The sequence below is a fragment of the Hoplias malabaricus genome, chromosome 1, assembly GCF_029633855.1.
Source record: "Hoplias malabaricus isolate fHopMal1 chromosome 1, fHopMal1.hap1, whole genome shotgun sequence".
Classification (NCBI taxonomy): domain Eukaryota; kingdom Metazoa; phylum Chordata; class Actinopteri; order Characiformes; family Erythrinidae; genus Hoplias; species Hoplias malabaricus.
This window is the reverse complement of record NC_089800.1, coordinates 50,497,850-50,525,069: the sequence shown is the minus strand read 5'-3', so window position 1 is coordinate 50,525,069 and position 27,220 is coordinate 50,497,850. Positions and strand designations below refer to the sequence as shown.

General features: G+C 40.0%; 2 protein-coding genes across 2 annotated transcripts in view; both read left to right on the top strand.

Moving 5' to 3' along the window:
• The window catches only part of col4a3 (collagen, type IV, alpha 3), a 52,100-nt gene extending 33,950 nt beyond the window's left edge, over nt 1–18,150 (top strand). The window contains exons 35-52 of the mRNA XM_066666195.1: nt 551–649; nt 2,831–2,920; nt 3,037–3,176; nt 3,555–3,681; nt 4,608–4,688; nt 4,875–4,976; nt 5,147–5,194; nt 6,200–6,385; nt 7,646–7,776; nt 8,897–8,969; nt 9,509–9,580; nt 9,871–9,996; nt 10,161–10,259; nt 11,892–12,104; nt 12,919–13,096; nt 13,205–13,319; nt 15,094–15,266; nt 15,393–18,150. Of these exons, the coding sequence (XP_066522292.1) occupies nt 551–649; nt 2,831–2,920; nt 3,037–3,176; nt 3,555–3,681; nt 4,608–4,688; nt 4,875–4,976; nt 5,147–5,194; nt 6,200–6,385; nt 7,646–7,776; nt 8,897–8,969; nt 9,509–9,580; nt 9,871–9,996; nt 10,161–10,259; nt 11,892–12,104; nt 12,919–13,096; nt 13,205–13,319; nt 15,094–15,266; nt 15,393–15,498 (2,159 nt within the window). The 3' untranslated portion in view covers nt 15,499–18,150. The remainder of the gene's footprint in view (nt 1–550; nt 650–2,830; nt 2,921–3,036; nt 3,177–3,554; nt 3,682–4,607; nt 4,689–4,874; nt 4,977–5,146; nt 5,195–6,199; nt 6,386–7,645; nt 7,777–8,896; nt 8,970–9,508; nt 9,581–9,870; nt 9,997–10,160; nt 10,260–11,891; nt 12,105–12,918; nt 13,097–13,204; nt 13,320–15,093; nt 15,267–15,392) is intronic.
• A 2,436-nt stretch (nt 18,151–20,586) lies between these two features.
• On the top strand, nt 20,587–23,411 carry sst1.2 (somatostatin 1, tandem duplicate 2). Its single transcript, XM_066640962.1, has 2 exons — nt 20,587–20,806; nt 23,034–23,411. The coding sequence occupies exons 1-2, from the start codon at nt 20,642–20,644 to the stop codon at nt 23,241–23,243; spliced, it is 375 nt and encodes a 124-aa protein (XP_066497059.1). The 5' UTR covers nt 20,587–20,641; the 3' UTR covers nt 23,244–23,411.
• The last annotated feature ends 3,809 nt before the right edge of the window (nt 23,412–27,220 follow it).

Genomic DNA, 27,220 nt, shown 5'->3' with positions numbered 1-27,220 from the left:
GCACTACTTTCTGTTATTTGAACAGTCCACATTCAGACACTATACAACAGTCAGCAAACCACCTACAGACTCAACGACCTGTCAGTCAAGAGTCATGGCCCAGATTATCACCTGATTATCTCTATAAAAACATATCATACACTCCATCATCAGACAAGATCACAAGACTCTTAACCAGCTGGAGTTTTGTATCAGTCACCAATGGGCAAAAATTCCACTTGTGAACAATTTGCAACAAACTGTATCCTCAGTTCTGAAACAGTTAAAAGGAAAAGTGATGGAGTTCAGTGGTAAACATGGCTCTGTCTCAACCTTTTTGGATTTTGTGGCATGAATCAAATTGTGAATATATTTGCTCTATGGTTATTTAGTGAAAACTTTGGGAATGCTTTACATGCATATGTCAATATAAATATAAAACTATAAATTTATAAACATTACATTTAGTTTACAAAACATTTTTCTGCGAGGTTATCCTCTGTCACTTAAATATATGGAAAGTCTGAGCAGGTTTTTAGGTTTTTAAGAGGTTCTGTTTGGGCATGTGTAGGTAAAAATGGCTGCCCTGGAAACAAAGGTGACAAAGGAGACCCGGGCCGTGTCGGTGAAAGTGGGAGAGATGGAAGACCAGGATCTTCAGGACCAAAGGGTAATAATTAATAAACAAAATCATACACAAACCTAGACTCCAAACCACAGTAGAATCTTTTTTCTGTACTTTTTCTTTCCGTCACTATTTTTCTGTTCTTCCTACTGTCTCCAGAGGTGGTGTAGTACAGGCAGAACATGGGGTTCTGACATGGGGAACTGAAGTAGTGTGATTTTACAGTGTTTACATTTGTTCTCTAAATAAAGTCAGAATTCTGAGAATAAAGTCGGAATATTTCTGAGAATAATGTTGGATTAATTCGCTGCACATTTAATGGGGCAGACACAACCACAGTATATTTGAGGAATGCAGTGTGTTGCTAAAGTCATACTATGGTACATATTTCAAGAATAAATACTCAGTCCTCTGGCACATCAGGACCAGACTGTGATTAGTATTTAAACCTTGAATCGGTGCAAGAACCCGTTTATTCAGAAGAGGGCATGTAATTCCACAGGATACAATTAATGATCACGGAAAGGATTGATCCTGAGGGAGTGGAACTCCAGCGTGCCCATGAGGCTCCATCGTGTTAAGCCTTATAAACTGTACAATAACTAAAGCCATATGCATCACAGTCAGGAGCTGCACTGATGGAGTTAGTTGTCATGTCGTGTGGATGCATTTAATAAATAATTCTGTTCATTGCACTGACTGCTTCTTTCACAACTCACTCTATGGTGCACAGGCTGTGAGTGTGTCTGTCTACATATTATAATAAATAATAAGCCAAAACAGTATTTCTCTAAACATTCTGACTATATTCTCAGAGTTATTTTGACATTATTCTCAGAAATATTCCGACTTTATTCTCAGAATTATTCAAGGTTATCCTCAGAATTTTATTCCTGGAATTTTTTTTTGCAATGCCGTGGCCCTAAAACTCATCATACATCATGCAATCCTAAAACTCACGCTCCCTCCTCCTCTTCGAACTGGTCGTGACCGATGTGAATATTCTCTCCAGCACCGGTGTTTCTAAAATGTAGCACGCTTTGTAAATGTTGTTGTGATCTGACTCTGCTGGCCACCGTAGTCGGGCATCATCATTTATCCACTTCATGTATCCATCCTTTCAAATCAAAAGCCCTCTGCAGAGTTTTCATAAAGTGGAAGTAGTAACTCTGTTAGACTGAGCAGAACTGGTTTTATTTGTTGTGACTGAATATTTAGCTACTCTAGCACTAGAGTGATATTGGGATTATATTACTTATGTTTATGAAATGTTTTTTACTGCTACAGTGCTGCACGTGATGGAATTTTAATTTGCTGTTTGTGAAGACACCTTCTGTTTAATTTGTTTTTTAAAATAAGGCAATTTTTTTCTTAATGTGAGATATTCCGTGTAAAGCAGACACACTGGGCTAATTTTAATAATTAAAATATTATTAAAAATAAAGGATCAGGATTGGAACATCACTAGTTATCTTTTTGTTTAGTTTTCAAAAAAATCTGCTAGGCATCACTTGTGCGCTCACTAATACAGACTCCTTTTATGTGTAACATACTGAAATTGATTCTATATCTATTTCATTCATTCATTCATTTATTCATTATCTGTAAGCACATATCCAATTCAGGGTCGCGGTGGGTCCAGAGCCTACCTGGAATCATTGGGCGCAAGGCGGGAATACACGCTGGAGGGGGCGCCAGTCCTTCACAGGGCAACACAGACACACACACACACATTCACTCACACACTCACACCTACGGACACTTTTGAGTCGCCAATCCACCTACCAACGTGTGTTTTTGGACTGTGGGAGGAAACCGGAGCTATAGCTGTTTAAAAAAAAAATGTAATAATGACACCTACAGAACCTTTTCATGACACCTGACAAACATACATAAATATTTTTAAAGGCTTATTCCAAAAAGTCTGCTTTAGTTACTTTTGCTGTAGAAAACTGTGAACACTGATATTCACTGAAGTGGGATTTTACAGTTGTTTATGTCATTTGTCTGTGTACAATTGTGTAGTTGTCATGTAGATTTTTGAACACTTCTAGAGTTCACCAAAAAGCAGAATCAAATGTTTTATATTATAAACATTACAGACATTCTGTGGTAGTATAAAACAAACAAAAAAGCTAACCCTGTTCAAACAGCACTTTCTTCCATTTTCTCTGCCACTCCCCTTTAGCTCCTTCCCTTTTAAGTCTCTTTATTGTTCTGTCTCAGGTCCTCCAGGAGAACCAGGCCCTGATGGATACTCTGGTAAGCCTGGGATTCCTGGCCAAGATGGAAACATGGGAGATATGGGTCTGCCAGGTAACATACACTCCTAAATGTATAGAAACATCCCTGGGGTTTCACCTGTTTTTGATATGGTCTGGTGTGGTCTCTTGTCTAGATGCTGAGGATCTTTTCTTTGTGTCTGCCCCCAGGTCCCAGAGGTTGTAAGGGAGAAAAGGGCCGCCCTGGAGAAGCAGGACCTGAAGGTTATACAGGAGGATGTGGACCAAAAGGGTCCAAAGGTGAACCTAGCGAGCCAGGACCAGGAGTTCCGGGACTTCCAGGCAATAAGGTACATGATCATTATACCCTTTTTCCTCCTGTTTAGAGTATATAGACAGAAATGGACCTGGGTCATGAACCAGCTGAACTGATATTGTGATGGCAGTAGATAAGACACACTGCTGATACACTGGAGCTTTAAGGAAAGCCAAATTTGTGAAGTGTGCTGTGTGCAATAAAGTAGAATGTGTTCGGAAATGATGCCTCATGGAAACAGGCCAAAGTGGACACTTTAACAGATGGACAATAACAGGTGTATTTGCAAAACCCAAGCAAATAATAAACCATGAGAAGACTCAAAGGGGAACACATCCTCCTCTGGTCGACACTGGAGCAAAAAGAGCCCTAGTGTATTATACAAATTAAGACGTCTTACCCTGTTCCTCAGGGTGAGCCAGGCATCGGAGGCAGAAAAGGACAGAAGGGAGAGAGAGGAACTTGTGGTCCTGCAGGTGAGCCAGGTCCTGATGGGCTCTTTGGACCTAAAGGAAATGAAGGTCCTCCGGGAACACCAGGTATTTTCATCCATCAACTAATTCTTAATTCTGTTTTAATTTACTCTTTGCTCTGTGTCTATTTATTTGTTATAATTATTATTATTAAATTAAATGATTAAATTATTATTATTATTTGAACACAGTATACTGTGTTCAGGCAAACTAGCATTTGTCATGGACATTAACCCAGTGGTCACTCTTTAGAAACACATTGTAGACACATTGTAACAGAGAATGTTGTCTTGTGTACAGTTACATGTAAAACACTCAGGACCGGACTGCATTGTCCTGTCAGAATATGGAACATTTTCCTGATATTTGACATATATTCTTATGCTGAATATTGAAAGTTATGCTTCCATTCTGATCCCAGTTATTGTGGATACTCGGCAGGTGCCACTTGGTGTGCTATGGCAGTGTGTGTTTGTGTGTTCACTTCCACTGCGGGGTTAAATTCAGAGATTAAGTTTTCCCAAGGGAATTTATAAAGTAAAACCCAATCTACTTCACTTCATCTGTTGCTCTGCATATGTTGTTAGCCACCTTTCATCCTGTTCTGTGATGGTAAAGACCCCCACAGTGCCAACAGGCCCCCAGGACTAGGGGTCTGTAGGCACAGGAGTGAGGGTCTGTAGGAACAGGACTGGGGGTCTAGGAACAGGAGTGAGGGTCTGTAGGAACAGGAGTGAGGGTCTGTAGGCACAGGACTGGGGGTCTGTAGGAACAGGACTGATGGTCTTTAGGAACAGGACTGATGGTCTGTAGGGACAGGACTGGGGGTCTGTAGGAACAGGTAGGTGGGCTTTAAATGTGCTTGTAATGGTATAAAATGTGTATCTCAGAAACACTGCAGGTACAGCTCGAATACACTGTTTATAAATGTTACTCAACAAATGATCAAATAAGAAAGCAAATACACATGTACACCTTCCTCTGTTCTTCAGGATGTCCGGGACCACCCGGAGAAAGTGGTCGTTCTGGAAATACAGGCCCACCAGGTTCTCCAGGATCAAAAGGACCACCAGGTAGTCATTTAACATGTTATTTAAATGTTGTGTGTTTGTTTGTGTAGACTATTTTGCATCTGTATTTGTGTATAGATTCTTTAAAATCAAATTTCTTTAGATTTTAAATCTACTCTTGAAGTCTAATCTTAATTTTATAAAGAGTCTATAGTCATGTTTCCGTCGTTTGTCTTTTTTTTTTCGTAGGTTCTCCCGGGATACCAGGTAATCCAGGTCCTCCTGGACCCAAGGGAGATCAGGGAAAGGACGGCATTCCTGGGCCTCCTGGACAGAAAGGAGAGAAAGGGGGTGATTATCCACACAATTAATTCCTCAACATTAATCTAGGATGATTGTTTTTAACATAACAACAGTTCAGTGGAAAACTAGTTTTCTTTTTGCAGAAATGATCACAGTGCTACCACCATACTCCCATGTACTCAAACCAACAACTTTTCACTCTCTTTGTCTTTTTACAGTTCCTGTACATGGTCCCCCAGGGTCCCCTGGTATTAAGGGTGCGCCAGGTAAGTGTCTGTTAAACATAACAAATGACATAGCTCACTTCTTCACTCGTACACCAGGACAGTAGCCAGGATCTGCTCATTGGATGGGCTCTCCTCATGCTCCGAGGCCAACTCTTAGAAAAGTGAACACCGGGACAGACGCTATAGTGGATTGGGAGGCCCTTGGTCCAGTGGAACAGTTGTTCTTCTTCACCTTCTTATCAGTTCAGTCGAGTACAACCCTTGGCCGCTCTTGGTTATCATTCTCTATGTCCTCCAGTCTCTCACAGCTTCTTTAAAATCTGCTAAACATTCAGTCCAGTATCTTTCTTAACAGATTTCCAACCAGTCAGGCAGTCTCTCATTTTTTGCCACTGACCATTCCAAGCTTGACCAGAGAAGGGAAGTTTTGTCATTTTATTTGGGTTAATTTCTTTGTTCTGTCTTCAGCAACATAGTTCAAACACATCAACCTTTCACCTGTCTGCCTTTCTCAGCATCTAGCTTTCACAGCCATAGGCAGTTTTAGGGAAAATGATCACATATATATTTGGTTGCCAAGTTGGTGTCTTTTCTCCAGATGTTGTCAACACAGACCTCCACTGACCTCAGGGTTAATGTCATTGTAGGGATTACTTTTGAACTCGAGATAAATATGACCACTTCATTTCCTTTGCTGTTGATTTTGTTTTTAGGGTTTACATGTGGTGTTGTTTTAATTATTGTTTTCTCAGTGTTTAAGTTTAATTGAGTAGTATCATATCTGCATATCAGTATATCTGATTTTACTGATGTTCCTGCCTTCTACTTTTATGCAAATATTAGTTTTATCCCGTCCTGCTGACCACATGACGGCTGCTGTATACTGGCTAAAAAGGATGGTGATGAGGTGCATCCTTGGCATGGCCCCACTCTGACCTTAAACCTCTATGCGTCTCCATATGCTGTTTGGATTATGATATCTTAATCTTTGTAGATGGGTGAAATTACTGAACAAGCCAAACCCTGTGTTGGTATTATGTTTAGGCTCTAAGGGGGATGCTGGGTCTCAAGGCCCCATGGGACCACCAGGTCCGTGTGGAGTGGTGGGAGACTCAGGGCCTCCTGGACCAAAAGGACTGCCTGGGCCTCCTGGGATTAAGGGTGTAAATGGATGGTGTGTGGATGGACCTAAGGGAGGTAGAGGTAACCCTGGAACACTAGGAAGCCAAGGTGAGCTAAATATGGTCCCTGATCCATCATATCATATTTCCATTCATATTATCATGGTCACTCATTCATATCATCCTGTTCACTCATTCATCCTATCATGATCACTCGTTCATCTTATCATCATACTTATTCATTCATTATATCATTATTTCCACTCATCATATTATCATGGTCACTCATTCATATCATCATGATCATTCATTCATTATATTATTTCTTCTTATTCATCGTATCATCCTGATCACTTATTCATTATTTCATCTTGATTATTCAGACAACATTAGCAAAAATATTGTATTCAGTGTTATATCATCTCATTATAAAGTAGTCCTGAATATTTTATGCATGTTACACTGTTGTATGGAAAGAAAATGTGTTTTTTATTTTCACTTCTGTGGAGGCAGGAGCTGAGAGAGAGGGCCTCTCTGGGGACTAGACCTGGAACTTTTAAACATTACAAGTAGTTTCAAATGAAAAGTCTCTGTGCACAGTCACAAACACTAGAGTTGGTACGAATACCTGAGCTTTGTACTTGTTTCTCTATAGATAGATAGATAAAGTTTCATTTTTTACATTTTTATTGTAGACTTGAATACATTTAATCAGAAAATGGCTATAAATAAATCTATTATTGATCATCAAAACGAAATATTACTTGTAATCTCCTTTATGTTCTAGATATTAACCAGGTCAGAGTGAGAAACAAACTTCAAATGATCTAAAAAGTCAGTGTTACAAAAGTACACTAAAATGCCCAAGAGGTTCTTGATATTAACTGGGTAACATGTTTGTGTCTAGTGAAGGCTGGTGTGGTCCAATGACACCAGGATCAGTCTGGAGTGAAGATCCAGACAAACACCATTCAAAATGCTCCTTTAAGATATTTTAACATGACCTGGAGACGATAGTGCTCGGCTTGGGTATAGTGTTCCACATCGAGCGCCTGGTTGCTAGGCAGCCCAGTCAGGTTTAGCCTGAAAAGGCTACAATGGAGAATCATTCAGACACTTCGCCTGAAAAGTCCAGAGTAAGGATGCAGTGCCTTTTGGGCAATAAGGCAGGCTTAGGGTCACCTCAGGGTACAGATGCTGCTCCCTCACATTGAGAGGAGCTGGTTAATTTTACCTAGTAGTTTAGTTATCCACTGGAGTTTAGTCAAAGCGAGTAGTTTAATTAGAGTTTTATAATTTTCTTTATTATTATTATTATTATTGTTACTCATGTTTAATGTGCTTCATCTTTGCATGTTTGTTTGTGCAGGACCCCCAGGGATGTTAGGTCCTCCAGGGCTCCCTGGTCCTGGACTGAAGGGTGATAGGGGCACCTGTGGGCCTCCAGGGCCAGGGGGACCCGCAGGGAGCATGGGAGACCCTGGTCCACCTGGGCCACCCGTAAGTGACTAACATCCTCACGCCCCACAACCTTGGTGAATTAGTAAAACTAATTAGCCACTTTATTATGAATATCGTTCTAAATACAACCTGCCCCCAGCTCTTAGGAAAAACTGTGTTTCTCCAGTCTTCATCTGTCCACTCTGAGTGACAGAGAAATGTAACTCTGAAGAGGAAAAGTCTCCAGTTTTGTATCTGTGAAGGGATACCCTGAGGACGATGAATAAGATGCAGTGTGTGCTAACACGAATGAAAATATTCATTAATTCGTTCATTCATTCATTCATTTATTCATTCATTCATTTTCTGTAAGCGCTTATCCAGTTCAGGGTTGCGGTGGGTGTGGAGCCTACCCAGAATCATTGGGCGCAAGGCAGGGACCCTCTCAGACACAGGGAGAACACACCACACTCCTCACAGACAGTCACCCGGAGGAAACCCACGCAGACACAGGGAGAACACACCACCCTCCTCACAGACAGTCACCCGGAGGAAACCCACGCAGACACAGAGAGAACACACCACACTCCACACAGACAGTAACCCGGAGGAAACCCCCGCAGACACAGGGAGAACACACCACACTCCTCACAAACATTCACCCGGAGGAAACCCACGCAGACACAGAGAGAACACACCACACTCCACACAGACAGTAACCCGGAGGAAACCCACGCAGACACAGGGAGAACACACCACACTCCTCACAAACATTCACCCGGAGGAAACCCACGCAGGCACAGGGAGAACACACCACACTCCTCACAGAGAGTCACCCGGAGGAAACACACGCAGACACAGGGAGAACACACCACACTCCTCACAGACAGTCACCCGGAGGAAACCCTCGCAGACAAAGAGAGAATACACCACACTCCTCACAGACAGTCACCCGGAGGAAACCCACGCATACACAGGGAGAACACACCACATTCCTCACAGACAGTCACCTGGAGCGGGAAGTGAACCCACAACCTCTAGGTCCCTGGAACTGTGTGACTGTGACACTACCTGCTGCACCAATGTACCACACTATTAATCAAAATATTGTATATCATTAATTAGAATTTTATTTTTGAAAATCTAAAACAAGCTAAAATTTGTAATAATTTCTTTCAAGGGTGATTGTGGAAGAAATGGCCTCCCTGGACCAAAGGGAGAAATGGGGCCAAAGGGTGAACCTGGACCAAAGGGTAAGAAATATTTAAACGTATTAACCAACAGAACTTTTATTCATTCATTCATTCATCCTGCCCATGGTCACGGTGGGTCCAGAGCCTACTTGGAACCACTGGGTGCAGGGCAGGAACACATCCCAGAGGGGGTGCTAGTTCTTCACAGGGTGACACACACTCACACATTCACTCACACACTCACACCTATGGAGACTAGTGAGTTGCCAGTTGCCAACCCCCGCAGACACCCACGCAGACACAGGGAGAACACAACACACTCCTCACAGACAGTCAACCGGAGGAAACCCACGCAGACACAGGGAGAACACAACACACTCCTCACAGACAGTCACCCGAAGGAAACCCATGTAATTGGGTTATTACCAAATAATTAATTATTATGTAACATATTTTTTAATCTTTTTGGACTATATTAGCACTACTCTAAGGGGCTGTTAATACTGAGTGAGTTATGGCCTGTTGTTCCATGTATTATTAACATGATCTGCTGATTCACACCTTTTTCTGGTGTGTGTCTGTTTATTTAACATTTTCAGGTCAAGTGGGACACTGTGGTCCATCTGGTCCCCCTGGTTACCCAGGACCCAAAGGACCACCAGGAAATCCAGGTGCGTTTGTGAAGCTATAAAACCAAAGGCTGTGAATTTGACTTGAAACAGTCTTAGGGGTTTTAGTTCTTTCTGCTTCAGTTCAGTCCACAGAGACAGGCATCTGTGGGTAAAACCTTAGAGATAAAGATATTTGTAAGAGATACTTTGGTTCAGCTGAGACTTTTGCTGCAGAAACTGAGATCTTGTTGAAATGAGGTCTTGTTCTTTGCGGCCCCCATTGGCTGTTTACTAAACAACGAGAGCTGGTAAATGTTATAAAAGTATCCTGCTGTTATTGGTTTGTTCAGGTTCAAAAGGAAAAGATGTGGAGTGCAGGAATATTCCTGTCCCTGGAGACCCTGGACCTCCTGGAGAGGCAGGAGAAAAAGGAAAACCTGGAAGCCGTGGCTCACCTGGTCCTCCTGGGCCCGATGGTGCACAAATATACACTCCATAAACACAATCACACACAACGCTTTTACTGAAAAACAAAACAAAACAATAAACGCCCTTACAAGAATCCTGTCTCTTGATCTTAATCAGCCCTGCTAGACAAAGGCCATATTTCATTAAAGTGCTGTATTTCCATTTCTTGCAGGAATGAAAGGGGATAAAGGGACCGGCGGCCCACCGGGGAGACCTGGTCCCAAAGGACTTCATGGAGAACAAGGAGAGGATGGATTTAAAGGGTTTCCAGGTAAGAACAGGACTCCTCCATTCTATTTTACTTATGAAGTACTAATTCATTCATTCATTATCTGTAAGCGCTTATCCAGTTCAGGGTCGCGGTGGGTCCAGAGCCTACCTGGAATTGGGCGCAAGGCAGGAATACACCCTGGAGGGGGCGCCAGTCCTTCACAAGGCAACACACACACACTCACACACTCACACCTACGGACACTTTGGAGTCAACCATCCACCTACCAACGTGTGTTTTTGGACTGTGGGAGGAAACCGGAGCACCTGGAGGCAGGGATTAGTTTTTTACAAATGAGTAAAAGGTAAAAGTTGAGTCTATGCTTTAGAGTCCAACGTGTGATGTTCAGGTACAGTTTAACTCCTGTAACACAGATCAAAGATCATTAATTTAGTTTTGAAATTAAAGCAGTTAACCTGTGTGTTTCTGTCAAACTGAGAAACATTCATTCATTCATTGTCTGTAAGTGCTTATCCAGTTCAGGGTCATGGTGGGTCCGTAGCAGTGGCGGATGCTGGTCTTTCAAGGAGGGGAAGCTCAATTTCGGCCTATATCATGAAATGTGTCGGTTTATTCATACGTAAATTCTACCCTCCGTTCCTTTTCAAGAAAATGATCTGTGACCCTGTCGTACCAACAAGGCGTCTTTTCCAGGGACTTGACTAGTGTCCTCTCAATGGCCAGCAGAGCTAGGCTGCTTAAACGACCTTGGCCCATGTGAAGTGTGTCCGCCTGTGAGTGCTTTGTGACGGTGGAGGGGCTCAGCAGCACCCGCTGGACAGAAACTGCGATAGAAGTCAGAAAGTGTGATAGAAGTCAGTCTCCAAACACAAGCAGCTACAAAAAAACCGACCAGAAATAGAAGCTTGATTTGTCGCTAGTCGTTTTGAACAAAGAAAATGCCACTAAGAGGTTTAAGAAAGTCTGGTTCAACTCAGAACAGAATGAAAATATAATGCTCCCATGGATCTTTAAACCAAAGGGTCGCTGATTCGCTCATTTCGCTGTCAATCAAAAAGGAATTCAGCCTCAGACAGATCATCCAATCATCATGCAGAAGCTGAGCGTCCGGGCCAGCCGAGGCCAGCCCACTGCCCCATAGACCCCCAGAGACGCTGAGCGTCCGATGGGCAGGACAAAGCCCAGCATTTATCCAATCACTCGTCTCATTTAGCTGCACTTTGCTGCTTCACTATTGAACTCTGTGGACACTCAGCGTCCTCAGAATAATAGAGAGGAAAGCCGCGTCTTTACCAGTGATAAGAAGCTCATTCTGAACAAAAGTTGAGCGCGTTGTAGTGCATATTTATTCAATGACATGTACACACAACAGTATATATTTGATCACTTATTTTGTGACATTTTAGGGGAAGCTGAGCTTCCCTTGCAGTCTTAGAGCAATCGCCTCTGGTCCATAGCCTACCCAGAATCACTGGGTGCAAGGCAACTGAGAAACATTTTAACAATACATTTTTAATATTACACTCTGACTACATTTATTGATTCATATTATGCCCAACCATTGACATTTTGCCATGTTGAAGAGTGTGTGTATGTGTGTGTGTGTGTGTGAGATGCTGTACACGTGTAATTGTTACTGTATAGTGCTCAAATGTGTGTTTGCTGTTTTAGGAGAGGAGGGTAATCGTGGTGCTCCAGGAGAGAAGGGAAGAAGGGGACTCCCGGGATTGATGCTTCCCAGCAGAGCCTACAACAGTTTCCTGTTCACCAGACACAGTCAGAGCCATCACGAACCCTCCTGCCCCTCGGGGTCCAGCCTAATATACTCAGGATATTCACTCCTTTTTATCAATGGAAATAACCAAGGACACGGACAGGACCTTGGTACGACACACTCACATCCTCCGAAAATCAAACATTTGTTTTTTATTTACAATTATTACTGCTATTTTAACTATAGCACCTGCTAACTCTTTACATTCAAACATCCTTGAACTTATATATCCATAATTATTTTAAGTTTAAAATATAAAATATAATAAGGTAAATTAATTGTAATATTTACACATATATGTATAATAATAAGCCAGATTATTGTTGCTGTTATTATTATTATTATTATTATTATAAATAGATAGATCCTTTTATTGTCCTCAAAAAAGAAATTTGTTTTCACACTCTGAACTATTCATACACTTACTATGATATTTTAGGACATATGATTCTTTTTATTATTATTATTATTATTATTATTATTATTATTATTATTATTATTATTGCTATGTTTTTTTGTTGGTTTTTTACAGTTTTCATTTTACACAGATTGTCTAAAGTCACAGATACCATCATTTATACCAAATAAAGCAACAGAAATGTTTCAGAAACATTTGGAAAATGTTGCTTAAATTCCATTTCATTTTTAACAATTTATTACCCCAAAAAACCTTTTGTCTAGCATTTTGTATCTCCGTCTACGTGGTATAGATTACTTTTGAATGATAGTTTTATAATGACCATTATGAATATACTAGGTAATTCCAAAGGTTTGAACACTATGTATGTGTCCTTATTTAAAAAAAGGACTGAACTGAGCTGTCAGTGGATTAAATGCAGTGATTTCCTAATACGTTCCACAACATTTATCATTATCATCATACACTTTAGCTGGGATTCTATAGTATTTTCCTTATTGTTACAGGCACTCTGGGCAGCTGTCTAAAAAGGTTCTCCACAATGCCCTTCCTTTTCTGCAATAGTGAAGAAACTTGCCGCTACGCCTCTCGCAATGACTACTCCTACTGGCTTTCCACTAACATGTCCATGCCCAGAGACCTGCCTCTAATCTCCGGAGATTCACTGAAGAATTTCGTCAGCAGGTACACATATTACTGCCATGACCTCTGAGGAACAACCACTGATTACTCTGTGAATAAATTATACATGTGTGTTTTCTCACATCCACTTTCTCTTCACCTCTGTTCCAGGTGTTCAGTGTGTGAGGCTCCTTCTAATGTAATAGCAATACACAGCCAGACCACTGTGATCCCAAAGTGTCCCAACGACTGGTTGTCATTGTGGAGTGGCTACTCTTTTGTCATGGTTTGTACAACTACGTATCATCAAAAGAGTGAGAGACGCAGAGTTAGAACTGGGTGCAGCAGGAATGAAAAAGGAAAATGCTGAAAATATCTGTAATCCTTTTTTAGTTTTTTTTCCCCACCAACCAGTCAAAGTGTAATATTCCAGTTCAATCAGCAATAATACGGTTGAGTTGTTTGCACTCCACCAGCACACTCTCAAAAACCCAGTCACAGAATTCAGCACTCACATGGTTCAAATTTATAATAAGCTTATTACTGAAAATATTTTGAGTGCGAGACAATTGTAGAGTTTTTTATTAGGGTAGAAATGTAAAAACAAGGTTTGTTTTATGCACAAAAATGTTTACATTGTAGCATTAAATAAATACCATAACTATATAGGGTGGGCCATTTATATGGATACACCTTAATAAAATGGGAATGGTTGGTGATATTAACTTCCTGTTTGTGGCACATTTGTATATGGGAGGGGGGGAAACTTTTCAAGATGGGTGGTGACCATAGGGGCCATTTTGAAGTCGGCCATTTTGGATCCAACTTTTGTTTTTTCAATGGGAAGTGGGTCATGTGACACATCAAACTTATTAGGAATTTCACAAGAAAAACAATGGTGTATTTTAACGTAACTTTATTCTTTCATGAGTTATTTACAAGTTTCTGACCACTTATAAAATGAGACTTATCCTAATAAGTTTGATGTGTCACATGACCCTCTTCCCATTGAAATAACAAAAGTTGGATCTTGAGTCCCCCCCCCCCCATATACTAATGTGCCACAAATAGGAAGTTAATATCACCAACCATTCCCATTTTATATAAATGGCCCACCCTGTAGTTACTCAAATCTAAACCAGTGAGGACAGTAACACTTACTCTATAAATGACAAGAAATCACCAGCATCATTAAATGTTTGGTTATTATTGCTAATATGTTTACAGCAATATATGCAAATATACATTTTATACAACTCATTTTAATGTGTTTGTGCCTCTAAGGGTTCTAGTGTATGTTTGTGAACACGTCTGTGTGTGTGTGTGTGTCTGTGTAGAGGAGTGTCTGAACAATGCTGAGCATTTCAGTTACAGTTACACTTTCCTCTCTACACACTTGATTGCAGTGTGAATGTAATTTAATTTAATTAAATTCCCAAAATTTCTACAAGTCACTGATTTTTTAGCAGCAAACCAGTTTATTCAGGCTATGTTCACACAGCAGGTAAAAATGTTCCAAATTGGATCTGCTTTGTCATGTGAGACAGATGTCACATGTCAGATCAACAGCACAAATCACATTGAATCTGACTTTTTATAATCAGACTTGGACCACTTTTACCTGAGGCGTGAACGTAGCCTTGGTCTGTTCAAAAAGAACAATGATTTGTTTAAGGTGACATTTTATTGCAGGTGATTGTTACATGACATGATTTACATGACATTAAGTCTTTCATGACAAATGATGTAAACTTATATAAATATTTTAAAAACCCATTCCAACAAATGTTATTTGTCACAAATATTTTCATAACTCTAGAAAGTGTTTCGGAAAACGGATTATTGTTGGAATAAGTCCTCAAAGATGTCTATGGGGAATTTAGTCAGTTGTCTCAAGTTGTTAATGTTGTGTCGGTTTATTGTCACCTTATGAATGAGCAGTTATACAATAAAACGTTACTGTTCTTTGTTTATTTTCTTATTATTTACATTATCTTGGGGTTAATGTACTCAGTGTTAAGTGTATAAAAGTGTTTACATCTTTGTTTTCCTGTCTCTAGCAAACGGGTGTGGGTGCGGAGGGCTCAGGACAGTCACTGTCCTCTCCTGGCTCATGTCTGGAGGATTTCCGAAAAGTTCCCTTTATCGAATGTCACGGACGTGGAACTTGCAACTTCTACACCGATTCTTACAGCTACTGGCTGGCAGCTCTGAACCCGAGTGAGATGTTCAGGTAAAGCCCAACCTGCCGTGGTGACAACACGCGAGTCAATAAGCTCCCAATTTTGACAAATGCTTGCTATCCTTTATATGATACTGAAACAGGAAAATATCTGTCTGATTTTTTTTTTTTTTTCAGAACACCGGCTTCACGAACATTGAAAAGCGACTGCCAATACAGGATCATCAGCCGCTGCCGCGTGTGCATGAAGATGATGCAGGGGAATTGCTCAGTGAGGATTTGAGTCTCCTGTTATACCTCAGTGAGATGTCACTTCCCCAAAAGGCCATAGCTGAATCGGCCCAGTCGCCTCTCCACGTTCCCCTGTTGTTTTAACCCCATCACAGGTTTTGTGGTGCCTGGACCTTCCAAAGGACTGTTGGACCGACTGGTATTAAAGACACAGACATCTGAGGAAAGGTGATGAGAATAACTGAAAAATAATGGATAATTCTGAATCCATTTTCATTTCAAAGGTTAAGCCCCTTTTGTATTTTCCTAAACAAACCAAGCTATGATCTACTTTACAAGAATCAGCATTTCCTTTTAACCAACATTTAAAAGAACTATTAGTCTGTTGTTCTAAATGCTTGTTCTTCTTTATTTTATGAAATAACATTTAAACTGACACCTAGTGCCCTGGATGTGTCAAAGATTTTATACTAAACATCTTACGAAGCATTCTTCATTTCATGTGAATTGCACTTTAGGAAACAAATATAAAGGATAACACATTTTTTCATGTATTGTTAGTTACTGTTTGCTAGTTCAAGTTGTTGGTAACAATGACATGGTGCTTCTTTAAAAACAGAATGCTCTTTATCTCTTTTCGCCCTGGACCCAAATGAGTGCATTAAAAAAATATCAGCAGCATTAATAATATATTACTGTGACAGTTTCCTTCATTCTTTTTAAGATCTGAACTGAAATGTGAGCTCTGAGTTCTTTAGTAGTTCACAATTTATAAACATATGCACAGGAGTGAACTGCACAGTTGTCTGTCAGTATGTCTGTAAGATAATAATATAATTTCAGATACAAATACAAATATATTTATACATTTTAAGCTTTTTAACAAGTGGCCTCACCACCAAGTAGATTTATAGAAATCTAGGTCCAAGACCCATGTGAGGATCACCCAGGCAGGGAAGCTTCAGAGATCTCCATCTCCCTCTGAACATGAGAGGAACTCACCCTTGGAGGGGGAACACGTCCTCTTTTGGTCGACACTAGAGCAGAACTATTCCAAAGAAAGGGCTCAGTAAATAAATGATTGTGTATAAAACCATAATATTCAGTAAAATGGGTGTAGATTAACCAGTTTAATGTGAGTCTTGTCAGAGAATGATGAGATTTAATCCAAGGCCTTTGCTGGTGACAAATTAACATCTGAATGTAACTACACTGTGAGGCAGGTGAGCAGAACTTCATATATTTTTTTTAACAAGTACATTTTTATTTTAGCATTAAGTTCATTATAATTACATTAGCGGGTGTATTGTTAATAAGAGAGTGATGATCACTTTTAAGTTTTGCTTTCAGTTTTTAGTATTTTATATATTGGCTTTTTTATTTGTATTTTTTGCGATTAGTATTTGTACATAGCCATTTTTAAATGCAAAACTAAAATGTTTTCTGGTTTTAAATGTAGTCTGGTTTTATAAAAGGTGTGTGTGTGTGTGTGTGTGTGTGTGTGGAGGGGTGGGGGGGTCTTTGCTTGGTAAAGAGTGACGTTGTGCTGTAAAACTGTACCATGGTAGAGACACTGAAACCTGTTTTTATATAATGTTTATAATATAAATACAAAATAAAGTTATGTTTATAATAAAAATGCTATTTAATGGGTATTGAGATGATAAATGAATAACATACTTAAGTATATTTTTGATTATAATTATTTTAAAATCATAAATGTTGTTTATATTTTGAGACATGTACCGTGAGAAGTAATAGAAGATTATGAATGCCCCTTCTCCTTCCTCTAAATCTGGATCTGTTTGGTGTTTTCTCATTGAAATGTCTTTTCTCCAGATTCAGTTTCTTTTCCAATAAGTTCATTTACTGCTCCAATATTCCCCGGGACATTGCTCCATTCTTCTTATATTTGATGATGGGTAACGCCCAGGTACCATTCGCAGACTCCGGTTATGACGCTCCCACATTTAAAAATCACTGTGGATTAATGAATGAGTGACATGCTTTAGGATCCCATCCTGAGCTGTGGGTAGACATTCTCAATGTTACTGGGATCATATCCATAACCCATAATCTGTCAAGCCAAATTAGTTCCTAAGAAGCCCCTGCGTTGGATAGCGCTAATATCATACATGTTCTAGAATATAAAAACACCACATGTACATGTTACACACACACACACACAAATTAATTAATTTGCACAGGAGGGGCTCTAAAGTTTGAGCAGGAGAAATGACATTGTTATTAAGCTCCTGCCTTTTGGAGAAAAGACATTTTAAAGCAGCTTTAATCTTTTATAGACTGAACAGCTCTGACAGCTTTTCACATTTACAGAGGACCCGGTTTAGTGTTAATCCTGTCCTATCTGCAGGACACCTCTCTGATTCTGCTCAGAACCTTATCATCAGTAATCCCCACTGCTGCCATTCCTAACCTCTCCATAAAGTTTACGTGTGAAACAATACAGACCTTTAAACTGTATCCCCTTGTCTTTTTCCAGATATTTATGGAGTGTATATTGTGTCAAAACTTCAACAAATGCAAAAAGAAATGCAAATTGTGAATGTGAATGCAAAACAGAAGAAAATACATCAATTTATTTTTAAATACCTGGTTACTTTCAGTGTTGATGTTGTTGTTTTTTTGGTAAACAGGTATGTTTTTTTAAATGTTCTTTTGAGGTATTCGCAACATACAATTTTTGCATTCGCAACATACATCCCGCACTTGATTTTAAGAATTTTGCTTTCAGATATAATTTTGCTTTTATAGAATTTTAGACACTAAGTTCACTCCACAGAAATGATATCCCAGTTTTATGGTTCAGCCCTTGTCTGCTTATTTTAACACACTGTCTTAAAGTCTCAGCTGATAAATGTAGGGTGTCAGATCAATTAAAAAAAAACCTCATACTATTATTTCAGTAGGCTGCATGTGCTCATTTGACTCTAAAGTTTACATCTCCCTGCTTACAATAATATAAATTACTTACAGAAATAAGGAACATGAGTTTTATCAAAAATTAATTACTTTCAGAGTGCAGCCCTGAGCCATTAAATTTAGTTTACACAACCTTTTGTTTGAAGGAAAATTATATTAAATCACACTGAAAAAGTGATGCTTTGAATGTAAAGTGTGTTTCATGGACAACTCGTCTACCTTTGAGGGCAAACCTGGCCTTTTAAAGTGGAACATCAGGGGACGGTTTGGGAACGCCTCGCCTGTAGTGGAGAGCTGTGATCCTGGGACTGCCGCTGATCACGGTAACACCATCCTCAGCTCACACACTGCTAGCACAGGGGTTTAACGAAACCTGCTGCTTACCAAGTCCATAGCGACTGACCATCACAGCACAGCTACTGCTCCAGAATTAGCTTCAAGCTTAGGGTGAATACAGACCCTGACCACTGTGAACATAAATATTATTCCGTTAGTGAAATGGTTTAGTGTCATCTGATCGTTCAAGGGTGGGATTTTTACCCCATCACCTTTCTCGCTGTGACCACAAGATGGTAGTTCAGAGCCGCGTTTGAATACTAAAGGGCAACCCAACCCATTTTTCAGATTTAAATTTCTCCATAATGCATACTTTTAAAACCAGTTACTTCCATTATTCAGAGTGTTTTTAAGTCTAATTACATCATAACAATGGAAGAACCCTTTTGGGTGCCGTCAAGAACACTTTTCTGAAAGGTGCTACATAGAACCATCTATAGCACTTTCTCTCCATCAAACTGAAGAATCCCTTCACGATGTAAAGAACCCTTCAATCATGTAAAAGCTTCTCCAAGTGTTTTACTTTTAGGTTTCTTTACTAAAGCACCTTAGTAGAACCATTATTTTTAAGTGTAGAGAAACCTACAGCTGATCAGAAGAGGAGTTCACAAGCAGTGGACCGCGATGGTTTTGATGTAACAGTGATAAAGGTTCATTTTGTTTACCTAACCTCCCTAATGTAGTTTCTGAATGCCATGTAATCCTCAACGAAATGTTCCAACATCTAGAATTGCGCCTTCTTTGAAGAGTAGAATCTGTATCTGTAGCAAAGGGAGAAAAACTCTATATTGTGATATATTGTGATGTGTGCACACACAAGTAAAGTGCATCAGGTTGGTGAGAACACTTTCCTTTGGAGTGTCTCCATGTGTGTCAGTCCACAGAGGGCTTTGTCGCCTTATCTGGGGGAAATATTTGCAGACTTGAGTGAGTTCCACTAATTTTAAGCACATTAATCTGTTGTCAAAGTGTCAGAGTTGTGTGTTGTGTCCTGTTTATAAAGGGGTTAAATTAACCACCAATGAAGCTCCACATACTGGATATGTGATTTCTTCATGAAGTTTGTGTACTATTCAATACTGTTGTATTAGGATCTATCATGAAAAGCCATTTGTGGTCCTATTGACCCCTTCATACATCCATGACCTTGTAGAGCCCTTGACTCTGGAAAGTGAAAAAAATACATTTACTCCCTGTGAAGTAGTTTATAAGCAGACGTGAACTGATTTTATTCTTGTAGTCTAGTGTCAACTGGAGCCAATTTACATTCATCCTCTTACACTTTTAATTACTGTTCCTGACTAATGTTCTACATTCTGTACAGTACCTTTCATTAACACCAGGCGCGCACTTTCTTTCCTCCTTCATACAGAAACGAGCTATCTAAATAAAGGGTGACTGATTAAAGCATGATCAAGGCAGAACAATGGACATGTCAGTCAAGCAGATGCGGCCATCCACCCGTCCTTTATAACACATAAAGAAATTCTACAGAGGAGCTCGCACTCAGAATCCATTAAGGCTGAGTTTGTGAAGCTTTTATCATTAATTAGGCCACCGTGCGCCTGGCGGCAGAGACAAAGGTAGACGGCACAGGCATTTCTCTGTTGTATTTGCCTTAGATTAGCCGAGGGCCCACGGCCCATTCGCACAAATTGTTTTATTGTCCCTCTCCTCGTAAAAGTCAATATTCTTTCCCTCATGTTATCTTAATGAGAAGCCAGAGAGAGAACAAGGAGAAAAATCTGGGCACTTTATGACATCACATTCCCCTATCGCCCCGCAGCTGGGGCAGCTGTCAGTCACCCGCCCGAGTTTAAAAACAGCGCCGCTGACTTCCACAACCAGAACCGACTGCTAGCTCTGTCCCAACTGTCTGTACCTTCTGAGAGAAGCCAAGAGCCGCCAAGAGTAAAATGAGGGTGTGTGTGCTGCACTGCTGTCTGACCCTGCTGGGTTTGGCCCTGGTCTTGTGCCACAGTGGAGCCTCCTCTCAGCCGGACCTGGACCCTGAGGTGGACCTAGACCCACGACACCGCAGACTTCTTCAAAGAGCCCGTGCCCTGGGCTTGGCTGCACAGGTAAGACTGAACACACACACACACACACACACTCATTAATATATTCACATATAAAATTGGAAACTGATCACATATTTTGCATCATTAATGTTTACAGGAGCATTGTACTGGAACCCTATCTGCAGCGTACAGTCCGTTAGTGTGGACAATAATTCCATCACACTTCTCTATAGTTGTGTAGTGACAGAGCAGGAAAATCTGCCTCAGCATCTGCTCTTTGGACTCCATCGTGTGCGTAAGTCTTCAGTCAGCTGCTGTTTTGTTGTTCTCAAAGTGTGTGAGAGTTACTGTCCACACTAATCCACTGTAAAATTCATAAGAAAAACTGGTTCTAAAAGTCCTAGAATACGTCTTTATCAAAGATGCTGAGAGCAGATTTTCCAGAGTCTTGAGTACGTAAGTAAGTAAAATGCATGTATAGACCATATTACACACGACAAAGCATACAAACCAACAAACAGACACTAGTAAGTCAAATGCCAAGGTAAAAAGCTGCAAACCTGCAAGCTTAAAACCTGCAAGAGAGGGGACAGATCTAAAATCCAATGGAAGACAGCCTCCGTGCTGCAACAGATAAGGCACAATCACCCCTCATCCTCAGGGGAGACCAGAAAACGGCTAGCAGCGACTGGTCAGAGGACCTTAAGGTCTTTAAAACAAAGTATGGGCTGAGTAACTTAACTATGTATGATGTAAGGCCTTAAAGACAATTGGAAGCACTTTGAAATGAAACCTGTAATAGACAGGAAGCCAGTGGAGTGATGCTACAACTTGGGTGAAATGGTACTTTTGACTTTTGGTACAATTTTTGAAAAAGAATACACTTATAAAGCCCTATAAATGATTTTATAAATTGTGCATTAATGGTTATTAATTAGGTTGTAAACACATTAAAAAAATATTTATTATCATTTATAACACAAAAATAAAAGGGCAACAGTGACCAGTTGTTGTCTGACACTTTCATTATTAGACAAAAAAAGTCACTGTTTTACTTTACATCTCCTTGTTACAAATGATTATTTTTGGACTTAAAGGTGTTAACAACCTAATTTATAAACATGTAATAAGCTGGTTAATTTATAAATCTTCATACATTTTAGTCTTATTTTAAAGTGGAACCAGATTTTCAACTGTAGCATTAACATTATATAAATAGATCTGCAAAATGCAGTCTGTAAGTTAAGAACGGGCTAACGATTAGAATTTCTGATTTTAGTTTTAATTGTAAAAAATCATTGTAATTTTTTACCTGTTCATTATATACACACATATGGTGCACACTCCTCCTGTCAGATCTGACCTACACACACAGTGATATCTGCTTCCTGTCTGTATTTGGTGGTAAGTTGGTGGAATAAGACATAAACAGCACTGTGTGGAGCAAGGTTAGCTGTTCAATCTGTGACTAAAAATGAAGCCCGGCGCTAACTCATGGGGTCAAAGTAACACTATTCCAATCTCCTGATCATTTAAATCAAAGAAGACCCGGTGTGACCTCTCAACCTCACACACTGCACCTCTTCTGAATGGTGCTTATCCGTCTTATTGGAGCCCGTGTGGCTAAATGGAAATGCTTGTCGGAAAGTGTCTTCAGTTCTGAGACTTATTTGAGAGGTTATTTCTTTTGTGTTTAAGATTGCTTTCTCATTTTATTTAACCGCAGATCCATCACAACAAGCATGATTCAGGCTCATGATTCAGTCGTTGCGCCTCATACTGCAGTGTTTCTGGGCAGATGTCGGTCAATCTGTTCAAGGGCTGGTGACCGAACTGAAGGCCACTTGTTTTTGCCTGAGATTCAGGGCTTCATTCTTTAACAAATCAATACAAAAGAAAAAAACACAAAAATAAATAGTAATCCACAAGAGTGTGTTACTGTGCTTTGACAGTCAGTGTATATATTCCAATGATTCTCTCTCTCTCTCTCTCTCTCTCTCTCTCTCTCTCTCTCTCTCTCTCTCTCTCTCTTTCTCTCTCTCTCTCTCTCTCTCTCTCTCTCTCTCTTTACGGTCAAGGCTAACTTCAACAGCCAAAAAGCAAGTGCTTAACCATGATTACTATTTAGCATTTAAATGAAAATCAAACATAATATTTTTAATGTGTTTTAATTGTCTTAAGCAATTTAAATTCTTTTTATAACAGTGTTGTCAGTCATGTCGAGACTATTACACAGCAACATTTATAAACATAGACTTAAAATGTGTGATATATATGTGCCCTTTAGGACTGGAGAAAAAGAGAGATGGAAGACCTTCTCTCCCAGCTCACAATCCCAGAGTCTGAGTTCCAGGAGAGTGAGATTTCTACTCTGGGGGTTAAACACAATGTCCAAATGGAAATGGAGCGGTCAGCAGAGAACCCCAACAGCCTGCCCCCCAGGGAGCGTAAAGCCGGCTGCAAGAACTTCTACTGGAAAGGATTCACTTCTTGCTGAGACCCCGTCCTTCTGTTGACGTGTCATCCATCAGCTGACTGCGTCTCTTCTGCGGAATGTTCTAGGCCAATGAGGTCAAATCCAGATTAATCCTTTCTGCCAATCAGCTGAGCAGATGAAATGTAACTTTGTAATTTGTTAAATAAAAGTTAATGTTTTGTTGGATTTTACGTCTCTTGGTGTAGACGTGTGTGTGGTTTGTGTTTACTACAATTTATTTTATGAAAAGAGATCATTGTAATGTGAATACTCACATCAAAGACTTTTTTGGGGACTTCTGGAATTGAAAGCGAACTGAAAAATGTCAGCAGACGCTAAAGCCCCAGCAGTGAATAAAAACCAAATGCAGATGTAAGTGTTCAGTCAATAATAATTTATAACTCTTTTTATCCAGTTTGTACTTTACACTTCGTATCAAATATAAAAGTAAGTGGTCCTTATATACTTTAGTAAATATATACTATATATAAATATATATATTAAATATATATATATAAATACTATATATATATAGTATTTTGAAAACAAAAGTTTACTCCTATTTATTTCTGAGGGTTAAGATGTTTACTGGAGCAGAACTGCTCTGTCAGGACATGCTGTACCTGCTGTAGACATAGCTAAGATCCTCCAGAACTCTCCCAGGGAACTATTTAATGTGTTTCTAGTTATTCCCTTTGACCAAACTGGACACTTCTGTTCCAACAGCCAATTAATGAAAGTCATATTGTCTACGGACATTTGGACACTTCTATCCAAGGTGTTCTTTCTTCAACTATTCTAATCATGTCACAGTGTTAGGAGTCTAGCTCAAGAACCCATTGGTTCATTGGTGTGCTGACCTGAATGGGGAACTGAACCCTAGTCTAGAACTCTACCGATACCCACTATAGAAGCTGTATGTGTTTGTGTGTGTGTTTGTGTGTGTGTATGTGTGTGTGTGGCTCTGACAGCCACATTAGCATGATTAGTGATAATTACTGGACATGAGGGACCCCTCCATTTGGTTAAAGACTGAGAGAAGCCTAAGCACATGATTAAGCATGACAGGGAGCGAGGGAGGGAAAGATGGATGGCAAAATGGAGGGAAAGAGTTGGGAGAGAGAGGGGGAGACAGAGAAAGAATGGAAGAAAGTGACCATAGTCCCCCTGCGTCATTAACGGTCATCCTTAGCAACGTCTGTCTGCATCTGGGAGCACGGTAACGGATGTGGAAAATTGATCACCCGTGAGGTGTGTGTGGACAAATAGGACACACACCCAGACACACATCAGTCTGATGTATTTTTCATTAGTGCGTTATTGGCTGTGAAAGCTGCACCGGGCTTAGCGCTGCATCTCCAGAGACTCACACAGCGATGTGGTGGAAAAGCCAGTTAGTCAGCAGTAATTGTTATTTAATTACGCTCCTGAAAGCAGCGCAAATATTTAGACTCATCTGCTCTGTTTGATTAACAACCTTGAGGAGAGGCTTTGTCAGGCATTAAAATGACTTTCCACTGAGATGTTTACAAAGCAGGCCTTTAATTCTCCTCCACTGAATATGTGTGTGTGTGTGTGTGTGTGTGTGTGTGTGTGTGTGTGGTGTGTAGCATGCCGTTATATGTGCACTTTGATAGAATGCACTAATCATATGCAAAACCTTAGGAGCAATAAGTCATTTATTCTAAAAAAAAAAAAACATAGCAAGTAATTTTACAAGTGCAATTATTTTTTCTTTAAAGTGTAAGTATAAAACTCTAAAGGGGATAAAGAGTCTGCTTAGAAGTCCCTGAATGGACCAGTTCTTTTTACATAAAGTAATGGGCCATGATTAAAATTGATTTGGTACAGAATCTCTGACATATCCAGGCCACTGGGGGTCAGTATACTGGCTGTTGCACAAAATAAAAAATAATCCTGAAGAAAATAACTGATTGTTCTATTAAGGTTTTGCCCAGTGCCATTTCTTCCTTCCCCTACAGTTTAGCACGACCCCTCTGTATTTCCTAGGGTTCATGTTGGGATAGAGGGGTATGGTGGAAACACTTCTAACAGAGGGTTATGACGCCTTGTGAATCACTGGCGAGATGCTGTGCAGTGACCAGAGAAACCCATGCATAAACAGGGCTGTTTAGACAGAGGGAGAACACTGCTGCGGGGTTTGAACCTTCTGGTATTTTGACCACAAAGCATGTCACAGACATTTGATTAAGTGCCAAGGGATAAAACAACTCCTCTTTATGGAATATAGATATGCAGATTGAGGTGTTTGTTTGCGTTGAGGCTACTTTTACTGGGAGTCAATTATTTCTCACTTTAAATTCTACATGGATTTGGTAACATTTTAAATTACAACCCGCTAATTACTGTAAGATAGAATAAGTACTGAGTAAGTAAAGGGTATGATCCTAGAAATATGTGGTTATTACTGTGTATCTTACAAATACTTTACAAATAAGGAAGAAGAGCAGAAGAGAAACATCCATTTCATCATTAGTCAGCTATGTTCATATATTGTATTAATATGTATAGCCTAACCAGTGTAAAATATCTATCATGTCCTGAACCTAATGAGTACAAAACACCATGAAACTCTGCTAGGGCCTGTAATGAAAGTAGCTGACCATGTCCTTCTCTGTAGGTGCACTGTAAATCATTTTAAAGGATCTATAATTACATTCAGAACTCTAGTCAATTCAAATAAGGCATCCCTTATTTATAAAACATGACAGTGATAGTCACTTGCACAAACTGACATACTTTTAATTACATTTTAGAATCTATAATTATGCTGAGAAGTACAAATGGATTTGCAACGTAGTCACGTGCCTTATTTTTATAGTATTTGTAAGATACCCAGTAATAACCACATATTTCTATTATCTTACCCTTTACTTACTTAGTACTTTCTATCTTAATTCTATCTTGTTATCTTAAGGCTTACTTAACAGGTACTTACTCTGTCTTACCCAGTAATTAGCGGCCTGTAAATTAAAGTGCTACCGGATTCTCCCACAGCTCTAAAGCTAGAACCAACAACTGGGATCGTACCTGTCCCTCAACAGTGTATTTGTAGTTCTCCAAGTCATTCATTGTACAGTCTTTACAAGACGATGTTTTTTCCCATAGGAAGTGATTGGCTGAGTGAAATTCAACAGACTTTAACCACAGAACACATTTGTCACAGAGTCACTGATCCACATCAAACACAGACACACACACACACACACACACACAGAGAGAGAGAGAGAGAGAGAGAGAGAGAGAGAGAGAGAGAGAGAGACTAATGCACAGAGATAGATATTTATAGAGATAGAGAGCAACCCCCTTCAAAACAATTGATCTCGTTTAAATTTAAATGACTCAACTTTGCAGGATCCTGTACATTAACAGTGTTTTTAAAGTGATTTGTTTTTTTGAGACAGAAGGCCAGTGTTGTGGATTTGCAGCTGCTTCAGCATACTCAGGTTCTGCAGGAACTGCACTCTCTGGTTTCCTCCTGTTGTGCCGAGGACAGGAGTGGTGCAAACAGACACATGCATCTCTCTCTGAAGCTTTTCAGCAGAGTGACCTCCACGTTCTGAATTCACAACCTTTCACCGTTCACAAACTTTCTTAGAAGATGAGCTGAAGAGAAAACTCCACATCTCCTATCTCTCCCCTTCACAAAGTCTCTGCAGCACAGACATGCTGATGGCTCTGTGTGTGTGTATGTGTGTGTGTGTGTGTGTGTGTGTGTGTGTGTGTGTGTGTGTGTGTGTGTGTGTGTGTGTGTGTGTGTCACCGACGTCTTTTGTGCTGCATTGTTTAAAAGTGTTTGCCCATGTCTTTCTGCTCAGATGGAGATAAGCCCTGACTGTCCTCCAGCGGATGAACTGTCAATCAAATGTCCAGTTCATCATATTAATCTCATTACCATCGTAGTTCCAGCTGACTGAGTGCACAACGAAGAAATGGTTCACTTGCCAGAAACTAACAATTACAGACACATTCATTAT